The 20431-nt window shown below is 42.8% G+C and overlaps 1 protein-coding gene across 1 annotated transcript in view; it reads right to left on the bottom strand.

The window, feature by feature from the left end:
* The window catches only part of kcnh8 (potassium voltage-gated channel, subfamily H (eag-related), member 8), a 51548-nt gene extending 31321 nt beyond the window's left edge, over positions 1–20227 (bottom strand). Inside the window, exons 1-2 of the mRNA XM_068710595.1 lie at positions 20152–20227; positions 2271–2504 (exon numbers count right to left, since the gene is read on the bottom strand). Of these exons, the coding sequence (XP_068566696.1) occupies positions 2271–2504; positions 20152–20227 (310 nt within the window). The remainder of the gene's footprint in view (positions 1–2270; positions 2505–20151) is intronic.
* Positions 20228–20431: the final 204 nt, after the last annotated feature.

Below are 20431 nucleotides of genomic sequence, written 5' to 3'. Positions count from 1 at the left end.
CCATCATAATGTGAAATAAAGTTTGTAATCGGCCAATGTTCGGTAAGAATTTGCTGCCGAGAATCTGCCTTGTGATTGATAAGTCGCTACCACGGTGTTCTCCGGTCTGGGATTTCAGATTTTGGTTGCATAAAATGTCTTATTCAGCGTTTGCTTGTACTTAGCTCCAACCTCTCGTATCATTTCTGGTTGCAAAAATCCAAGATGGCGACGGCCAAAATGCAGACCTTGAGGTTTCAAACCCGTAGTCCACCAGCCAATGGGTGACATCACGGCGACTAAGTCGACTTCTTATATACAGTCTCTCTATACGTTTTGAGATGTTCTAAATGGGCCACCATATTATAAATGATTCACCTTTTCAATTCTGGGTAACAACACGGCCTGACTTCTGGGCTCAGAGGTTGAAATTTAGTTTGATCGGCATCATCCTGGTAGTTTGATCAGATGTTGAGTATTCTTTCAAGTTTCTTCTTTGATATTTTGTTTATTTAAGGAATTCTTTATTCGAAGGTCAGCTAATATTTTTGTCATCTTGTCACCGTTTACCTTTACCCTCAAATACTTGTTATGTAAGATGGATGTCCTCAAAGCAGCGGTCATGGTCTACCTTTCATTCTTTTCTATTCAGAGACTAGAAGTAACTTGCTGATTACAAGGGAATTCCCACGGAGTTCCCTCCCATCACGACCACTCACTATATCTTCCTTGCCTGGTGATGACTCAATCACAGCGTGTGTGTGTGTGTGTGTGTGTGTGTGTGTGTGTGTGTGTGTATGTGTGAGTGAATGTCTGCACGCCTGTTAGACGAGGCAGCGCTATCAAGCATGCAGCGAGAGAAAGAGCGTTCCTGATTGCTCAGGCTGACAAACGGAGGACAAACCGTGTAAGCTACATTTACTTTCAGGACTCCGCTGTGACAGAAAGAAAGAGCGGAATGAGACATAAAGAGGCAGGGAAAGAAAAAAGAAAAATAAGCATGGGAGACAGACAGACAGACAGACAAACAGTACTACTGCATGTAGAAATGGTAAAAAGAACAGAAGGGAAATGGAGATCTGTTGGGGGGGAAAGACAGAAAGACAACAAAGCATGAGACAGAGCGGCGTCTGTGGTGGTATTAGCAGAGCTTTCTCTATGCAAACTGCACTGAGTCATCTACAAAGAAAACTCTTAAAACGTCATATTTCTTTGATCACAAATGAGATGCGCAACCGCAAGCAAAAATGTATGTAAGAAATGTATTTAATCAATTTAATTGCAAATGTTCAAATTCAAATTTTTCTGAGCACTTTAAATACTTCTTGTCCGTGTCGAGATTGAAAAGTAAAAATTAACTTTTGTTAAAAATGATCAAAAGCTTGAGTGGACCTAGTAGTGAAAGTATTTTATCAACATATTTCCAAAATCAGGAATGAACTTCCAATCTCAATGCTTATAGTTGTATCTCTGCAGAAATGAGAAAGCTTGCAATGTTGATACTGTATTACAAATAACTGGTTTCTCTTGATTTATGACAAAGCAGATGTAACAAACAGAAACGCAGTCTGTCGCGGTTAAAAAAAATACACACAACTGCAAGAACATGAAGCATAAATGTGAAGAAAACTAAAATAATCATGCAAGGGCACATGGCACCATCGCACATCACAGCGAGCATGAGTCCACTGATGCCGAGATGTGCTCATTATTTTTGGCTTCATTTTGTTGAATGGCCAGCTGACTAATCAGCGAGCCACAAGCCATACCAAACCATACCACACCGCACCGCACCACGGCGAGCTACTGCAGGGCTCAGTGTAATCAAAGGAGACACGGGTTGAGGAGTCACGAGCTGATGGCTGTGAAAGTTTAATGTGTGTCAACGTTAAATGATAATAACTGGAGGACTTATGTGACTAATTGCTTCCTTTAATCGCCTTTTAATGAGAATGAGCCAATAAAAAAGTTATGCACTCATTAATCCAGCCATTGCTTCATCTATCCATGGGTCCATCTCAGCCAATTTAAATGTGGCTTCCCCAGAAATAGCCACAGAGAACTGCCATCCATTTATGGAAATACACAGGCAAAGTCCAACATGGTACCCGCTCCGTCTGTGTGCACTCTAATGACTTTCTGTGCCTGTCTACTTGCCTCGGTTCCAACACTTAATTGGTAAATGGTATAGGAAGACTAGGAAGTGACTAGATATGAGCACTAGAGAGCAGCAAAACGACGACGACAATTGAACCAGCAGCTAAAAGCAACACTGTGTTTCCACTGCCTACCTGTCTTTTTGTAGAACATGATCTCATCTTTAAACTCCTTTCGCTCCTCCAGGGAGTCGTCGATGCTGAGGATGATGCTTTCGCTGCTCTCTGGCCCGTACAGGAACTTACAGGCACAGCTCTTCTGCATGACCTCGGCCCGGGAGAAGCCTGTAAGCTCGCAGAAGCCATCGGAGCAGTAGACAATGGGAAAGCCCTTCAACACCTGTGCGTTAGCCAGGATGAAGTTGCTGTCTGCAGGAGGAAAAGGAAGAAGAGGCGAGTTGAGAGGACAACAAGTTGTTGAGGTAATTACATCAGTGTTTAGGTTGTGGGGGACTGGAAGTACGGTGACATCATTTTATCTCTCCTGCTTGAACAGAAAAGCTAATGGATGTTTACTGTGTCCCTGATTTTAAATGAATAATGAGCGAGTATGGCTTGATTCCCAGTTTCTCTTAAAATAAAGGAAATGCATGTTTAACATATCTTCACACTTTTTATGTCACACAGTGGCATAAAAAGATAACATCTAATATGTTTTTCTGACTTTAGCTAAAAAGGAAAAGTAGAAAAACTCCCCACAGACCAATCTATGATTTTATATGAATCATTATTTTGCTTCTTTTGATCCCTGGAGGTCCCAATAATAACCCCTAGACAACCATAGACCCAAATATCTGTCAAAGCAACGTATAAATAGGATTAATTAACACTGGTAATAGTAATTGACATTACCAAGAGAGGTTGTGTTTTTAAACTTCAACTGACTAAGCATGAAAACGGCTATACTTTTGTTTTGGCCTCTTGGGAGCAGCACAACAAGCTGTAAACACAGCATTGACTTCATCTCAGCAGAATATATTTAGCTAATGGTTGCATATTTTCACCTCCAGCAGACATTAACATTTGTATGGAGTTGTGTTTGTGGTCGACAAATGTAAGTCAAATGGTCACTTTCTTTACCAGCCAAAATGTGATCCTGGAGACACCAACTGTAGCGGGAACAACCACAGAAGCAGCTTTGAGTACTTTGCCATCTGTGGACAGATTTTGTCACCGTGATAGTGTCACAACCGTTCAAGATGCAGTCACGAAACTGTACAGGTGTGTAGTTGATATCAAAATGAAGGCCGATTTCGAAGATGGACATGGTCCGAGAAAGCACTCTGGAAATAGATCAACGCAAGTTGGTCTCTAGTTTAGCTCTGTTTTTGGTTTCCACCTACTCCAGAGAAAAATATGTCTCATTTACTAAATGCTAAACACTCTTTAACTTTGTCTATTTTTGTCAGTGCTCAGCAGGAGACTACAGTGGGTTTATCAGAGCTTTTTGCTGAAAACAGCTGCCTGCCACAATATGAATAAAAAGGGAGTTGATGAGAGTGAACCAAACAGTCAATTTGCAAGCTGTAAACCTAAAAACAGTGAACTGAAAGATGCTGACATGCTGAGGGGAAAAGCAGAGATGGGTGGTAATTTACTGTGGGTTGGTCAGTAATGGAGACACTTATGCATCGTAATGTGATTGATCAGCGCAGCTTTAATGGGTTTTTTTCAGATGACTTCAGTTTTCAGCTTAACTTTAGCCATCTAATCTATTATGTTGTACCGCCAACAGACCACTGCCCTCTCAGCTCCCACCACCCACTTTTTAAACTTCAGATCGTCCTAATGGAAGCAAATTCAACCGGTCAATTTAAGTAGTAGCTCTGCTCTTTCACTGAATTGCTCTCAATATCCATTGGGGCTAAAATGTGACTTTTTAACACACCGATACACAGACTGATGAGATCCTCAGCTCAGGTAGACGAAGGCCTGTGTGGGCTGCAACATGAAGGTGATTTACCTCAATAAATGACAGATTTATCTGCAAGCTGAAGAGCAATAGAACCCTACTCTTGAAACTCATTCCCTCCAGTCAAGAAACTGACCTTGAATTCATAACACTTTTAGTGAGAGTTGTAGAGAGAGGTTGGGAGTTAAGGAGGAATGTGGGTGAAGAAAATAGTGAGACAATAAAGCACGAGTGGAGAATGGGGAAGGTGCTGGAGTGCTGACAGTGAAAACAAAATGCTGAAGTCGATCACAATTAATTAGACTATTAGTGTCTAGCTCTAAATACGCTGTTGAAGTGGACCAGCTGTTTATACCTGAATCCATCTATAATGGCACACAAACACAACCACCCACCCACCCACACAAACACCCACAGTGCCAATGAAGTGCAGAACGATGCTGAGCTGTGCTGATAGACAGCTAGTGTTTACAGTACAATGCCCATTATACAAGACTGTAGATCATTATGGTTTGGCAGATTCTATAATGTGCATGGATGTAGGTGTGTGTATTTGTGTGTGGACCTGCTCAAACTAGCCCCTCACACACACACACACACACACACACACACACACACACACACACACACACACACACACACACACACACACACACACACACACACACATATTTAAAGATATATGCAGCATTTACAAATTATACCCAATACATTTGGAGACATTGGTATAATCACAGTAAATAATTGAGTCACACATATTGAGCCACACACAGAAAAACACAAAGCGACGTGAGCTTGTTTATAATCATTGCTTGAGACATTTTGCAAAGCGACTTGTTTCAATTACATTTCATTACAAAAATCAATTTTCTGCATCAATAATTCCTTTTTTCCACCAACCCCAGTGCTTAATTGTTTCATGTTATATGTCAGGCTTTGTTGAAGGAAACCACCTTAGAGTTGAACCGGGAATACAGCAGCGGAGAACGAAACCCTTGTATGCATCCCTCAAGAGGAATGAGCAACACGTCCCTCTTTAATATCCCATTCAGCGATCAACAACTGTTTCTGTCGCCTGCTGGCACTCACTTTCAGGAAGATGGGACCAGAGAAAATACCCAGGGATTACACAATTGCAAATAAATGATGATTCTGTTTTATTTATGCTTGGGCGTTATCGTCATCATTTCTGTTACACTCAGCAAAGTATTTGCTCAGAATGAGGAACATAGCATCATTGCGAGTTTGGCTAACTGGGGTTTTAGACTCGCCATTTTTGTCTAGTCTCAACAGATTCCATGAAAGAACCAAAACCAACAATTACATTACATTACATTACAGTCATTTAGCAGACACTTTTATCCAAAGCGACTTACAATAAGTGCATTCAACATTGGTAATCAAAAGAACTACTAGTCACCAGAAGTCATAAGTACATTTCCTTTTCCAAACAAGCATCTAAGAGCATGAAGCAGAGCATAACTCAGAGCCAAAGTACAGGGCAGAAACAAGAAAAACAGTTAGTGCTATAAGTAATACGAATACAATAGGTGCAATAAGATAGTATGAAAACAATAAGCGCTAAGTGGAAGGCTCAGGGTAGCACTTCCTAAAGAGGTGGGTTTTCAGCCTGCGCCGAAAGATGGGCAGCGACTCCGCTGTCCTGACGTCAGTGGGAAGTTCATTCCACCACTGTGGGGCCAGGACAGAAAACAGCCGTGACCGGGTCGATCGGCCGCCAGGACCTCTGAGCGACGGGGCAACCAATCGCCCCGAGGCAGCAGAGCGAAGTGGTCGGGCGGGGGTGTAAGGCTTGACCATGGCCTGGAGATAGGAAGGAGCTGTTCCTTTCACTGCCCTGTAGGCTAGCACCAGAGTCTTAAACTGGATGCGAGCTCTTACAGGGAGCCAGTGTAGAGAATGGAGAAAGGAAGTTGTGTGGGAGAACTTGGGGCGATTGAACACCAGGCGAGCAGCGGCTTTCTGGACAAGCTCCAGAGGTCTGATGGCGCGACGCCGGGGCTCCGGCGAGTAGAGAGTTGCAGTAGTCCAGGCGGGAGATGACAAGAGCCTGGATGAGAACCTGCGCCGTCTCGTCAGTCAGGAAGGGACGAATCCTCCTGATGTTGTAGAGCAGGAATCTGCAGGAGCGTGTAATGGATGAAATGTTTGCTGAGAATGACAGTTGGTCATCCAGGGTCACACCCAGGTTCCTCGCAGTCCGAGTTGGCGTCACCACGGTATCATCAATGGTGATGGACAGGTCCCGGTGCGGGCAACCCTTCCCCGGGAGGAACAGTAGCTCAGTTTTGTCTAGGTTGAGCTTGAGGTGGTGTGTCGTCATCCACTTCGAGATGTCAGCCAAACACGCAGTGATGCGCGTCTCCACTTGGGTGTCGCCGGGGGGAAATGACAAGACCAGCTGGGTGTCATCGGCATAACAATGGTAGGAGAAGTCATGCGAGCGAATAACAGAACCCAGAGATGTTGTGTAGAGCGAGAAGAGAAGGGGGCCCAGAACTGACCCTTGCGGAACCCCCGTAGTCAGCATGCGTGGTTCCGACACGGCCCCCCTCCAGGTCACCTGGTAGGATCGACCCGTCAGGTAAGATGCAAACAGGGAGAGTGCAGAGCCTGAGACGCCCATCCCCTCGAGGGATGAGAGGAGGATTTGATGGTTCACAGTGTCAAACGCCGCAGACAAGTCCAGGAGAATCAGGACAGAGGAGAGAGAGTTCGCTCTTGCGGCGTGAAGCGACTCTGTCACCGCAAGTAGGGCCGTCTCTGTCGAGTGACCCACTTTGAACCCGGACTGGTGAGGGTCCAAAAAGCTGTTTTGGTGGAGATAGGAAGACAGTTGGTTAAAGACAGCACGTTCAAGTGTTTTGGATAGAAAGGGTAGAAGAGAAACCGGTCTGAAGTTCTTGACATCAGAGGGGTCAAGTGATGGCCGTGGGAAAGCATCCTGAAATAAGAGATGTGTTGATGAGGTGGGTGAGGAAAGGAAGGAGTTCAGTCGCAATAGACTGAAGAAGAGGGGAAGGGATCGGGTCAAGGGAGCACGTGGTGGGGCGGTTAGATGTAACAAGGTTGAGGACCTCGTTAGGGGAGAGAGGAGCCAGAAAGGGTAAGATGGGGCGTGGAGATGGGAGGGAGAGCTGTGGGGGCAGGATTGGACAGGGAGAGAGGGGCTGAGAGAAGGAGGATCTGATATCGTTTACCTTCTTGTCAAAGAAGTTGGCGAAATCATCAGGGAGAAGGGAGGAAGTAGGAGGAGGGGGTGGGGGTTGGAGGAGTGAAGTGAAAGTTTCAAAGAGTTTTTTAGGATTGGAAGCAGAGGTTAGGATTTTAGAGCGGAAGAACGCAGCTTTAGCAGTAGATAGAGAGGAGGAAAAAGTGGAAAGAAGAGCTTGGAAGTTAAGAAGGTCCTCCGGGAGTTTGCCTTTTCTCCATTTACGCTCAGCCTCTCTTAGGCTCCGTCTATCAGTACGCACTGAGTCCGACAGCCATGGGCAGGTGGAGTTGGGCGTGCAGGCCTGGAGGTGAAGGGACAGAGTTTGTCCAAAGTAGAAGTTAGGGTGGAGAGGAGAAGATCAGTAGCAGTATCAGGGGATAGGAGAGAGAAGGATTCAGGGTCAGGGAGAGCAGAGGTGACAGAAGAGGAAAGATCAGCAGGGAAGAGGGAGCGGAGATGACTCTGGGTAGAAACCATGTGGGTAGGTGGAGGAAGTGATGGAGCAGAGGATAGGGAGAGGGAGTAGGACATGAAATAGTGGTCGGAGAGCTGGAGGGGAGTGACAGAGAGGTTAGCAGTAGAACAGTGCCTAGTGAAGATAAGATCCAGCTGGTTGCCGGCCTTGTGGGTAGGAGGAGAAGAAGAGTGGTACAGGTCAAAAGAGGAGAGGAATGAAAGAAGAGGTTCAAGCTTATTGGTCTGGATGTTGAAGTCACCGAGCAGGATGAGCGCCGAGCCATCGTCATGGAAGTGCGAGACTAATGTGTCGAGCTCCTCCAGGAACTCACCAAGAGGCCCTGGTGGGCGATACACAACAGCAATGGTGAGCTTGACTGGATAAGTGACAGTAACAGCATGAAATTTGAAAGAGGACGGGGAGAACTGAGGAACAGAGACAAGAGAGTATTTCCATTTTGGGGAAATTAGCAGGCCAGTACCACCACCCCGCCTCGCAGCTCTGGGAGTGTGAGAGAAAGAGTACACATCTGACAGAGCTGCGGGTGTGGTGGTGTTTTCTGGTGTAATCCAGGTCTCAGTTAGAGCAAGAAAGTTAAGGGAGAGCAAGGAAGCGTAGCCTGAGATGAACTCAGCTTTCGGCACTGCCGACTGGCAGTTCCAGAGCCCCCCCGCCACCACTCGCTTGCCCCGAGCTGAGAGAGTAGGAACAATGCATCAGTCCGTCTCTCAATCATTTCTAACTTTGCTAACCTGTCTGTGGCTCTCAGCCCCAAGTCTGTTTCTGAAGGCGTACATCCTTAAAAATGGATCATAAATATATACTTTAGTTACTTAAAAATGCTGAATACTTTCATAATGCAGCTGAAAAACTAGTTGTTGGCAGACGAACAAATAATTGTAAATAGTGTGTTTTTCTATTTCCATTTGGTGCTCGAGTGAGTATGCTTATTAACAAGTTTTATTAAGTTTTTAGACGACGATAGTGGCTCAGAAAAGTAATATCAGACTTTGGATACACATAAAATATTTATTTGTTGGATAAATGTCTTTTCCTGAAATTAGTTGATATTAACAAAAAAATATAGATTATCACCAGACCCATCCTTTAAAATATATTTCCAATTTAGAACAATTTATTATGATTTAATGTTGGTGATAATCCTTCACTGCACAGGGAAACTGTGCAACTGTGATGGATGTTTCTAATAGACAGTTAGAGTAATTATTTAACAGTTCACCTCCATTTCCTCTTCTAAATAATTTGGCTACCCTGGAGGTCTTATCGTCTCACTACTCATTCTTGTCCCATCTGATTCCTTTTTATTTGCGTGGACGTTGCTTTGTTCGCTCTTGTTTCAGCCATTTACTATCAGTGTGGTTTTGAAATCACCAACAGGAATGTTGACCAAACTATCAAAATCAAACCCAAGTTGTAATAAACTGGAGTTATGTTTTAACAATGTGTTTGGAATCGACACGGGTGAACAAAACGCATTGACAGTGATACCCGTATAAGAAAACGGAAAAACACAACGAGAATGTCATGTCAGCAGTTCTTCTCTGACTGCACGGCCCAGACAGATGGTCAGAGCAGGTCTCAGCGTTGGGACCGGCTGTCAGACTTTAGGGCCCCTCAGGCTCGTGGTAAGCAGGAGAGAAACCGACAGGACTGGTGGCAGCTCCCTAGAGCACTCGAGGATGGTGTTGACGGAAAACGCATGTTTACAGCCAAATACACAACTGTGTTTGAGGGTGGATTACTTTGGTTGGATATAATTGACAGATGTGCTGTGCATTGTTTGAGGGTACTTAATTAATTGTGTGTATGGAGGAGAGGCAAGGTGTATCTGTCTGACATCTTGTTTTGTGATGCAGGTTATCAAATGTACAGTGACTGTATAAATGGACATACAAGGACACTGCAAGCTTGGTGTTTTACAAAAAGGCACATTGCACCCAAGTAAGTGCTGGACTGACATACAGTATAAATACATCTCCATATTGCAGATTATTGTGTTGTAGTGATTTGACACTTTAACATGGTTCCTTGTATTAAAACCAGGCGTCAATCTCCGATTCTGAAAAGTGAAGCCAATGCAGAAGTGCCTTAAAATTGGATTCTTTCTAAAAAAAAACATTTAAAAAAAGAAGGGGGCGACTCCTCTGGTTGCAAAAAGAAGTCTGATTGTATAGAAGTCTATGAGAAAAGGACTCCAATTTTCACTTGATTTAATACCTCAGTAAACATTGTAAACATGAGTTCATGGTCTCACTCACTATCTCAAGTATTCTTCAATGCAGTATGAGGTTTATTTAGTAAATTATGGTCCATTTAGTTCCAAAAGACCATAAAGCAGAGTATGCTTTAGGGCGTGACTACCTTGTGATTGACAGGTTGCTGCCACGGTGTTGTCTAGTCTGGGAGTTGTCCGTGTTTTCGGTTTGCAACCTTGCACAGTGTGTTTTCAGTTGATGAAACTTAATTGTAAAAATTTTTAGATCGCCTAAAATGTCTTGTTCAGTGTTAAGTTCTCTTAAGCTCCCCTCTCTTGCTTCTGGTCCAAAAGAATCTAGAAAAACATGAATTTTAAGGATGATCTGAATGTTCATTGCGAATTTTAAAGGCCCTAAAAACTATACTAGCTTCTTTTATGAGTGATGATATTACATGATCATAAAACTTTATTATGGTTATTTCACTTGAGAGATTTTGGCATTAGGGTTGTCATTTGTGTATTCTCAGCCACACTGCGGTAGGTTGACACTTGTCTTTGGTTGACAAGGAACATGATTAACATTTTCTTAACATTATACTATCTTTTGTTTTTGCTTTGTCCTTTCCACCAAATTTCCTCATCCTTCCTTTTCTCTAACTTTTTGTTTCTCCTCCTCCCTCCTACTGTCCTACTTTCCCTGGCTCCTTCCCTTCCTCCTTTGCGAACCAGCATTACACCCCCCTTCTTACCTCTCCCAGCCCTCTAATATTCCTACTTTTGCTTCCTTCTTTCCTTCCCTCCTTATATTCCTCTTTTCTCTCAATCACTCCTTCGCTCCTCTTTCCTTCCCTCCCAGCTGTTCTTTATGTCCCTCCTAGCGCTTTGGATCTCTCCACCTAATTACTCTTCATCTCCTCTCTACCCTTGAAATTCCACCAGACTATCCCTCTTTCCCCCGATCCATTTATTTCCTTCACTCTTTGCACATGTTCAGCTTTTTCCCCACCGCCTCTACAAGTGCATTATCTGTGTACTTTGACTATCTTTTCCTCTGCACTCAAAACTCTGCTAAAGGAGAAGCCTGAATCATGTCTCCTTCTGAGTCCTTTTCAGATTTCATCTCACCGTCTACCACTCTACCACCTCCCCTTTGTCTTTCTCTTTTGTGTCTTTTTTTCTCCTCTGGATCTTCTTTCTCAACCTCTTTGTCACCTCCCATGTATCTCCTGTATCTGTCTCCCCATTCTGAATTTCTTTTGGATAATTGCTCTGTTGTAGAAGCCCATAGATCACCTCCCCTCATGCTCACACTATTGCATGACAGCTGCTCAAGAAACCCCACAGGGACACAAGGGGGGGGGCAGAGAAGGAAAGACTGAGACAAAGAAAGAGAGAGGAAGGGCAGAGGAGAAAAGAGGGCAGTGAGAGAAGGAAGAGAGCAAGAAGGGAGAAGAGAGATGGTTACTGAGCCTTTTTTAGGCAATACAAGTCAACAGAAGTGCTGTGTAATTGTTGGTGAATGAGTGGTTTGTGCGAGCTATAATAAAAGATAATTTCAAGTGTAATTATACCATCAAAACACCAGCAAGAGGGCTGTTTCCTCCTCTCAAAATGCATTTATTGTAGTGGTTTGGAGAGTGATGTTTGAACAGTATTAGCTGTTTGGTCAGACACATAAAATGAAAGATGTTCACACCTTCCTGGCAGGTGACCATTTGTGACAAAGTAATGACTTTTCTTTTTTAGCCAAGCTTAGTATTAATTACTAGCTCATTTAATCCAATCCAAATCACTTTATACAAAATGAGGATTTTGTTTGAGGATTCTTTTTGAGCGATAACTTCATAAACTATGATGACAGACATGTTCAAATGTCTGTATTTGTTATAGACATTCATGGCCCCCAGTGGATAAATCCTACAAACTTTAGTGATCCTGTGATGTTTCATCTAGTGCCACCACCAGGTCAAACTTATCACTTGTTGAAAAAAATATACCCACATCTACTATTGATTGGCTAAAATTTGTGTAACAACAAGTACAGCACTTGTTCAGAGCAGCATCTCTGTCTGAGGTAAAGTGTTGAATAACCTGAGCTACTGTAAGCTATTTCATTTAGTTTTCTTTTAGTGAAATGCTCTGAATGAATGTTAGTTCCCTCTGGTAAACAGCTACACAATGTACATGTCTAGGGCTTTTACTTTGAAAGATAAGAATGGAAGGAGTGGATCTGGTATACACTGCCTATGTCAAGGTTGAAAGGAGTGATAAAGTTTGCCATCTTGGTTCAGACTACGGAGCCTCCCTATTTTTGCACACTATAGTGTACATTGTGAATATAGTGTCCATTCCACTCAACGTAATTGGTTGATGCCTTTATTTGTGGTGCCAAAAAAAACATCGCTTTTGTGTGAAAGCACTCAACAACAGTTTGAGAAAATATACAGAAAAACACGCCGCCGGTATTTAAAGGTAAAATCACACAAAGAACAATGACAATGTGGTTTAGATTGGAGGACATGTTGGAGTTTACTTTCGCAGCAGGCCAGTTCTACAATAACTAGGTGGGTCAGAGAAAAGTCTAAGGCAGAAATTGCACCATCAGGTACATTCCTTCACTACACTCTCCTACACAGATGGAATAGTGGGGCAGAGGTGAGTGTTTGTTACCTTGTGTACACACTGCTTTGTCCCAGATTTGTGGGTTTTAAACACTCTCACAAATGTTCCACATGCACATTCACCAGCTCCTAGACGGCCCCAAAGTAACCACTGAGCTATTTACAGCACAGCAATTCATATGATGGGTGAGCAAGCATATTGAAGCAACGGAGACATAGAAAAAGAGGGAGAGAGAGAGAGAGAGAGAGAGAGAGAGAGAGAGAGAGAGAGAGGAAACTGACACAGCAGGGGAAAATGGATTGCAACGCAGGTAAGAAAGTGAATGATGGGGTGATCAGGTAAGGGGAAGAGAAGGGGAAAGTGACACAGATGAGAGTGGGGAAGGAGACGCAGGGTGATGTGGTGATGTGAGAAGTTGAAAGTAAGTGAGATGGAGCCCTGAGAAGTGGAATGACGAAAGATGGAGATGGAGTGTGGTGAAAATTGGCAGGGAAGTGGCGAGATGGATGGAGGGACCTCTCCACCTCTTTGCCAGAATCCATGGCAGCCTCTCAGGAACCGCTACAAAGCCGTCACATAACCACAAAAAAAAAGTCCCTCTAGAGTTGCCATAGTAACCGCTGACACACACCATAGCAACCAAGGTTACAACTGTAAAGTGTCTTGTATACTTAATATAGTCGACACTGTTATTCGGTTAATGTAGCACACCAAAGTCGCTGTAAACAAATTGAAGGTATCAATTTATTTGTGTTGAAGTCAGATTTATGAATTTGCACTCAGATGCAGTAATAGGACACATTCACAGAGCCATCCAGTGGTAATCCTCTCACTCCGTATAACTGAAGAGAGAAAATCATTAGACAAATCCACAGCCTTAATCACTTCTGTGGCGTTTTATCACACAGACCCCGAGGCTCTCACCAATTGAAACATTACACCAGTACATTTCTGTAATTTGCAGGCCTGTCTCCCAGCTTTCCAGATCTCTTTGTCAGTATATTTTTCACCTCTCATTGTCATTCTCAAAATTTCTGTCAGAGCCTCTTTCTCTCTTTCTCACAAAACCCAATCCTGTCATTTAAAAAAATGAATTGAGTCTGAAGATGGCCAAGACTTCTAGTGGTGAAACCCTGTCTGTCGATCGTGTTGGACAGGCCATTAGAGACGTCGATTAGGAGCGGAGTCTCGCTAATTAGGCGGTTTAACAAGGCAGAACGTCCACGGTAACGAGGAAACACTCATACAGAAGTCCCAGTAGTTTGGTGGAACAGACGAGGTTCTCTGCACCTTTAAGTGCACAGTAATAACCAAGTTTACGGACCTTTCAACGAGTCTGTTCTGATGATGATGATGATGATGATGATGATGATGGCTGTATTCTCTTAATAAAATACTTTGTCAAAGCAAAGCCAGTGGATACTGCTGGGTCGTTATTAATTCAAAACACAAATTTACATTTTCCACACTAAGCCAACTTCTCTAACTTAGTGGATGCTGAGGATCTTGTTACTTTTAACAGGACATGTAAATGATGACGTTGTAGGAAACCTTGTTCTGATTGATACAAGATAAAACATGTTGTCTCGTGGCAAGTAGTTGTTCTTTAGGTGTATACACTGGAGCAGCAGGCAGCTATTTTCAGCAACGAAAACAGAAAACTCTGGTAAACCCACAATATGAAATCTACATGACCAGAACCTTACGGTAGACGGACAAAGTTAGCAACTATTTGGTGAAACATTTAGCTAAAGCACCAGTTATTTCTCTCCTCAAACTCTAAAAGAGAGCTTTTTGTCAAGATATGAGTCAGGCCATCTGCATCACAGCCTCAAATGAGCGCAGTGTCTGCTTTATGTGTCAATAGACAACCATTTGCTAACAAGTTGATATGATAAAACACAACATGACAAATCAATATTTGTTTACAGCTAAAACCAATTAATGCATGCTTAATAATATAATAATTATGCATATCTTTCGAATAAACACTTGACTTTTTGTCCGGTTAATGTGCAAGCTAGCCAGCTTGCAGATTGGTAGCCAGTTAGCTTAATGACGTTTTTTGGCTCTAGCTAGCAGGATAGCTAGCTGTTACCGATTAGCTCACCAGCTATAGCTTAAAAAATGTCTACGTCACCAAGCTTCCAGCACCACTTATTTCAAGAGGACACATGAATATATTCCCCTGTACTACTTTCTGGTGTACCTGGGTACCAGGGCTGTACTTTGATATATGAATTCATAGAAAGGGGTCCTCTGTATTCTACATCACATACATACAGCAAAGCTTCATCCTTTCTGCTTATTTTTACCTGAAATAAAACAGTCTCGATATTAAGTGGGCTTTGGAGAAAATGGGAACAGCAGTGCCAATCCACTGGCAGTAGGCGAGAGCCCCTCTGCACCCTGCAGCACTACCGTCAATGATGATTGATTACTCCCTCACAGTCTCATAACTGCATTCATTACTTCTTTCATTCTTTTCATTTCTCAAGCTGAGGACAACATTAGACCTGCCTTTTCACAACTTGGCATAATCAGATTGTTAAATAACAATGTGCTAAGTGTCTATTAAGGACATTAAGGAGTTGCTGATGTTTTTGATACTGTGACATATGTAATCCTGGCTGTTCCCAACAAAGAATCCAGCTTATCTGCTTTAACAAACCTCAGTGAAGCTCATGTGCGTCAGCATTTGGTCTGTGGTCTTTCGTACTCAGTAATTAGCTCCCTGGGTCTTACTCCAGGTCATGAAGTTTTCTGGTGAAACTGATCCATAGGGACAACAACAATATATCCTCTGTCTTCTCTGAGACAGAAGCTTGTGAAAGTCACGGCCCCTTCTATTGTGTGCGATACTCGGATAAGTTTTTAAACACTCACAAAGTGGTAATCACCACAGCCACTTTTTAACAGCTCAATTAGATTTGCTGCATTTAAAGAAAGTTAGTCAGTGGAGAGGAAACTTCTACTTAACTATCCTTATGCTCAAAAAACAGAGGCAGCTGAGCACACACACACACACACACACACACACACACACACACACACACACACACACACACACACAGAGTTAAACACTCACACACAAAGTTCTGTGACAAATCAGCAAAGTGCTGAAATGCTGCACACTTTCCGTTTCTCCTCTTGCTCTTCCTCCTCTGTGTCTTTGTCTTTCTTACACATACACATGTATATATCTCTCTCTCTCCCTCCCTCTCTCTCTCTCTCTCTCCTCTCTCTCTCTCTCCCTCTCTCTCTCTCTCTCTCTCTCTCCCTCTCTCTCTCCCTCTCTCCCTCTCTCCCTCTCTCTCTCTCTCTCTCTCTCTCCCTCCCTCCCTCTCTCTCTCTCTCTCCCTCTCTCTCTCCCTCTCTCTCTCTCTCTCTCTCTCTCTCTCTCTCTCTCTCTCTCTCCCTCCCTCCCTCTCTCTCTCTCTCTCTCCCTCTCTCCCTCTCTCTCTCTCTCCCTCTCTCCCTCTCTCTCTCGCTCTCTCTTAACATACCGACTTAACACACAGCTATTGTAAGTCTTGGCGTCAGTGATTGTGACAGTAATTATCTGCCTAATGGAGGTGGAACTAGTGTGTGCTGAGAACTAGAAAATAACAATCTGGAAGAATGGTGGAGGATGAGGAGCATGCAGCACACGCTGGGAGACTTTGCACAGCCCTCTGCTACAACTCTACCACCAAACCGTCTGCTTAATTTGGCATAAGGACATCCCAGTACTGTCTCCATCACGCCAACGGAGGCCGTCATTGGTTGACAGAAAGGCAAGTCAGCAAGTATTCTGAACTGGTGATGAGTTCAGTTTAGAGGTGTTAAGTGACAGTTCGCTGCCCGTATAAAGGCATGGATCCATTTTAAGTGCACTTCAGTGATGATGAGCAGTGGTGGAATGTAACTAAGTACATTTATTCAAGTATTATACTTAAGTACAGTTTTGATGTACTTGTACTTGAGTATTATCATTCTATTTTAGTTTATAGCTCACTACACAGAGGGATTACATTACATTACAGTCATTTAGCAGACGCTTTTATCCAAAGCGACTTACAACTCAGTATCTATCCCACACACCGTAGGCACAGCTACGGGAGCAATTTTGGGGTTAAGTGTCTTGCTCAAGGACACACTGACATGAGACTAGCGGAGCAGGAGCTGGGGATCGGACCACGACCCTCTGATTGAAAGGCAGCCCTGCTCTCCACTTAGCCACAGTATATATTGTATATTTTACTCCACTATATTAGTGTGCCACTTTGTGTGTTATTTTTTACATATAAAAACATATGATATGCTTCTTTTACACGATGAAGTACTATACTACTAATCTACCCAGTAGTATACAAAGTATCTCAATTTGGCTCCACATTGATGCACTACAACATTAAAATGCTCTTGAATGTATTGATTATTGATAACAATTAAAAAACAATAATATAATATTCTATAAGAATACAGCTCTGTCAAAGAGACATTCTGCATAATGTGTACTTTTACTTTTGGTACATTTTGCTGATAACTACTTAAGTAACATTTTTAATTCAGGACTTTAAGATGGTATTCATTACTTTTACTTAAGTAAAAGATCTGAGTACTTCTTCCACGACTGGAAATATGGTCACCTATACAGAAGGCAATTAGAAAGATACTGAAGATATTTACTGTACATTTATATTCCATACTTGAAAAAAAGATGAACATAATTGAATACTTTCAATCTTAATTGATTTTAGGAAAATTACATGATGTTCATATTAAATGTGTTGTAATATAGTTTAGGTCATGTTGTTTTTCTCAAAAAAGTATACAGAGCTGCAACTATTAGCTGTTTGCTTTATTAATGGACAACTATTTAGTCACTTTTTTCACTAAAATGGCAAAAATTCACAAGTTCCAGCTTTTAAGTATTAGAGAGTTGCTGGTTTGTTTGGTCTTCTATGATATTGAACTAAATATCTTGGGGTTTTGGTCTGTTGAACATAACAATTTGAAGAAGTCGACTTGGGCTTTGGAAAATAGTAAAATAGTAAATAATTGCTAATTAGATGCAGCCCTAAATGTACACACGCTTCAAATAACTATGGCTTAGTGACAATGTGTGTGATTGTAATGAACTGCTCCAGTGATGGACAGGTGGTAAGATTAGTCACCTGGATGGCACACTGTTGTAGTGATGACAGAAGGTGTCACAGCACTCTCACACAGTCATCACAGTGCAGAGCCACAGACAGATTCTGTTATTTCAGTTACACTACGGGCAAACAGGGACACACCGATCCTCACACAGTGATCACAGGTGTTTGTGTCTGTCAACCGATAACTCGACAAAACACACAGTGAAACACACACACACTGTTGGTCTTTTGAAAAGTCATGAAATGAATTGTGAGATGACTTTGTTCAAAATAAACAGCAACTTGGCCAAAGTCAGCTGTGGGAGGCTGTTGAAATATTAAGAAAATTATTTAAAGCCATTTTAGGTCTTACATCTGAGCTATTTAAATGTAAATCATACTGAAAGTTTCCACTAATTGCCTCTGTAACCGCTATGCTTTGGACGCCTTGATTTATTTAGATAAACCTGGGTGTGAACATGGATACCTCTCTCTTTGTAAGCACTGGAAACGTTTAATCCATTTCAAAGGCCAGCTTTAAATGTAAAAAAAAAAAGACTTTTCTATGAGTACAAATCAAGTCAAAGACTTGCTGACTTTCACTCTCATCCATTTATCACACAGTGTTTCCAGGTTCGTCCTGCCTGTCCGGGCTTTGGATGACGTCAAAGGGGATCACATAGCAGTGAACCCAGCGTATCCCTTTTATTTGCTCCTGGCCAGGCCATCAGAACCAATTTGTCCAGTCGGGCTTCGCTGCCTCCAGTCTTCCCTATCTTGCAGATGAAATCCAACGTTAATTTCCTCTACCTCGCAGCTCAAGGACAACCCATTTGTGCTGTACAGTACCACTCCTATTCCCTTGTGTTAGAACAGAGCTGCTGCTCAGGTAGCCGAATGTTTGTTGCCACTCGACATATAGCCTGCTCTTACTCATACAGTGGTGCTCAACCTGCAGATATGGGTACTGGAATAAGGGTAGATGTCTGTGGTTATTATAGTGCCTCACTGAGTGCTATGAACGTACCAGACAAAATGGAGAATGTCCCAAAAAGAAGGGTATGAGTGGGGTCAGGTGGTGGGTTTGGGTTGGAATGAGCCACTAAATGCAGGATGTATTATTGCCCTGATGTCTATGATTAGGATTTTAAAAATAAGTGGAAAGTATTAGTATTACACCGACAGAAGTGGGTTTGAAGAGGTTGTAGTGGCTTTTTTAATGCATATTTAAAACACCAATAATGGCAGTTTGTGTGTGTTTTTGACAAAAAGACAATATACAAATAGTCTCCATACAATATTACTTTACTGACCCCCCACCTCTAATTAGATGCACTAATACACTGATACATGAAGCTGCAGATATTAGTGCGTTGATCGATTAGCTGGCAGCTAATTTGATAATCAATTGCCAAAGATTCATTGGTTTCAGGTTCTCTAAACAGCAAACCATTAAAGAAAATACATGACCAAGGAGGTGTAAGCTACCTAATTAAGATGTAACCCTTAAAAGCCTGAACATGAATTCAAACTGGGCGTGGAGAGAGGTATAGGCCTGGAGAATCAGAGCAGGGCAGCTCAGCTTCACTAAACCTGAAGCAAACGTCAGCTGTAAAACATTGCTGATTTCTAAGAATCCTCCAAGAGAAAAAGAGAACGATCATTATGAAGAAAGAAAGTCTACTAAGATGAAGAGGGCAGAGTTCAGACAAAAGTTGTCGTTCAGAAATCCCTCAGCCTCTCTGCCTCAGCCCGGAGGAAGACTTGCTGTAATGCCGCCGCCGACCAATTAATTTTGATAAATGCGACTGCTGGTTTCAGACCGACGGGAGGAAGACTGTACTCGCCGCTGGACTTGTCGGGCCAAAGAGCAGAGATAATAAAGGTTAACTTCACGGGGGTGAAAAAAAGCAAGGGTGGACAACTCGGAAAAGTTGGATTTATTCAGGTGTGTTCACCAATATGTGCATCAAATATATGACACAGGCTGCAACTTGTGAGCAAGTTGTCAAATGTGTGGTGTTTGTCTTGGAGCCAGCGGGAGCGGCCAGTTCAGCCTCTGTCGCTGCCTGTGGTGCTTTCAGCTTTCAGCACCGCGGACAGCGACAGACTCAGCCTGCTCATTGTTGTGCGAGCGTCTCTGTCTGCTCCTCAGACATGGAACGATTTTGAGTAACCGTGAAGTTAAAGTCTGTCTCAGCAAAAAAAAGAAAGAAAAAAAGAAACAGGCTAGAGATATCTGGTGCCCTGCTGTCTAGACCATTTACAACAAGTACAACAAATCGAGATATTTCTTAGATGTTTGCAGGCTTTTAATCTGCTCAAGGGTCTCCAGGAAATGTGCAGCAGTTACACACCTGAGGATACAAGTCAACCGAAAACTTAAACCAAAAGCTATACCTGCAAAAAAGATTCGAGTGTTTAAAATAAAAAATAAAAGCAAACTTACGAGTGCCATCAAACCGTGTGGCTATAGTGTCCAGAAACGTGTTCTGCGGCGCTAATAATCCCTTCATCACAGGCATTTTCCCTGCTTGATATCGAAGTCCCCATCAAAGTTACTGAAGAGACGGTGCAAGTCGTCCACATGTGTGAGTTGATCCCATTTAAGCCGCGGAGCCTATATGGACAAGGAGCTCTCCGGTAAACTCGTACAATGCGATCCCCAGTTGGCGGAGAGTGCACGCGGTGCGCGCACCCGCGTGTCTGGCGCTTTTGTTGCGTGTGTA

This window comes from Cebidichthys violaceus, unplaced genomic scaffold (assembly GCF_023349555.1).
Source record: "Cebidichthys violaceus isolate CVI_PGR_0920_01 unplaced genomic scaffold, fCebVio1.0.p SCAF_16, whole genome shotgun sequence".
Classification (NCBI taxonomy): domain Eukaryota; kingdom Metazoa; phylum Chordata; class Actinopteri; order Perciformes; family Stichaeidae; genus Cebidichthys; species Cebidichthys violaceus.
The sequence above is the reverse complement of the archived record's forward strand: the minus strand, read 5'-3'. Positions and strand labels throughout refer to the sequence as shown.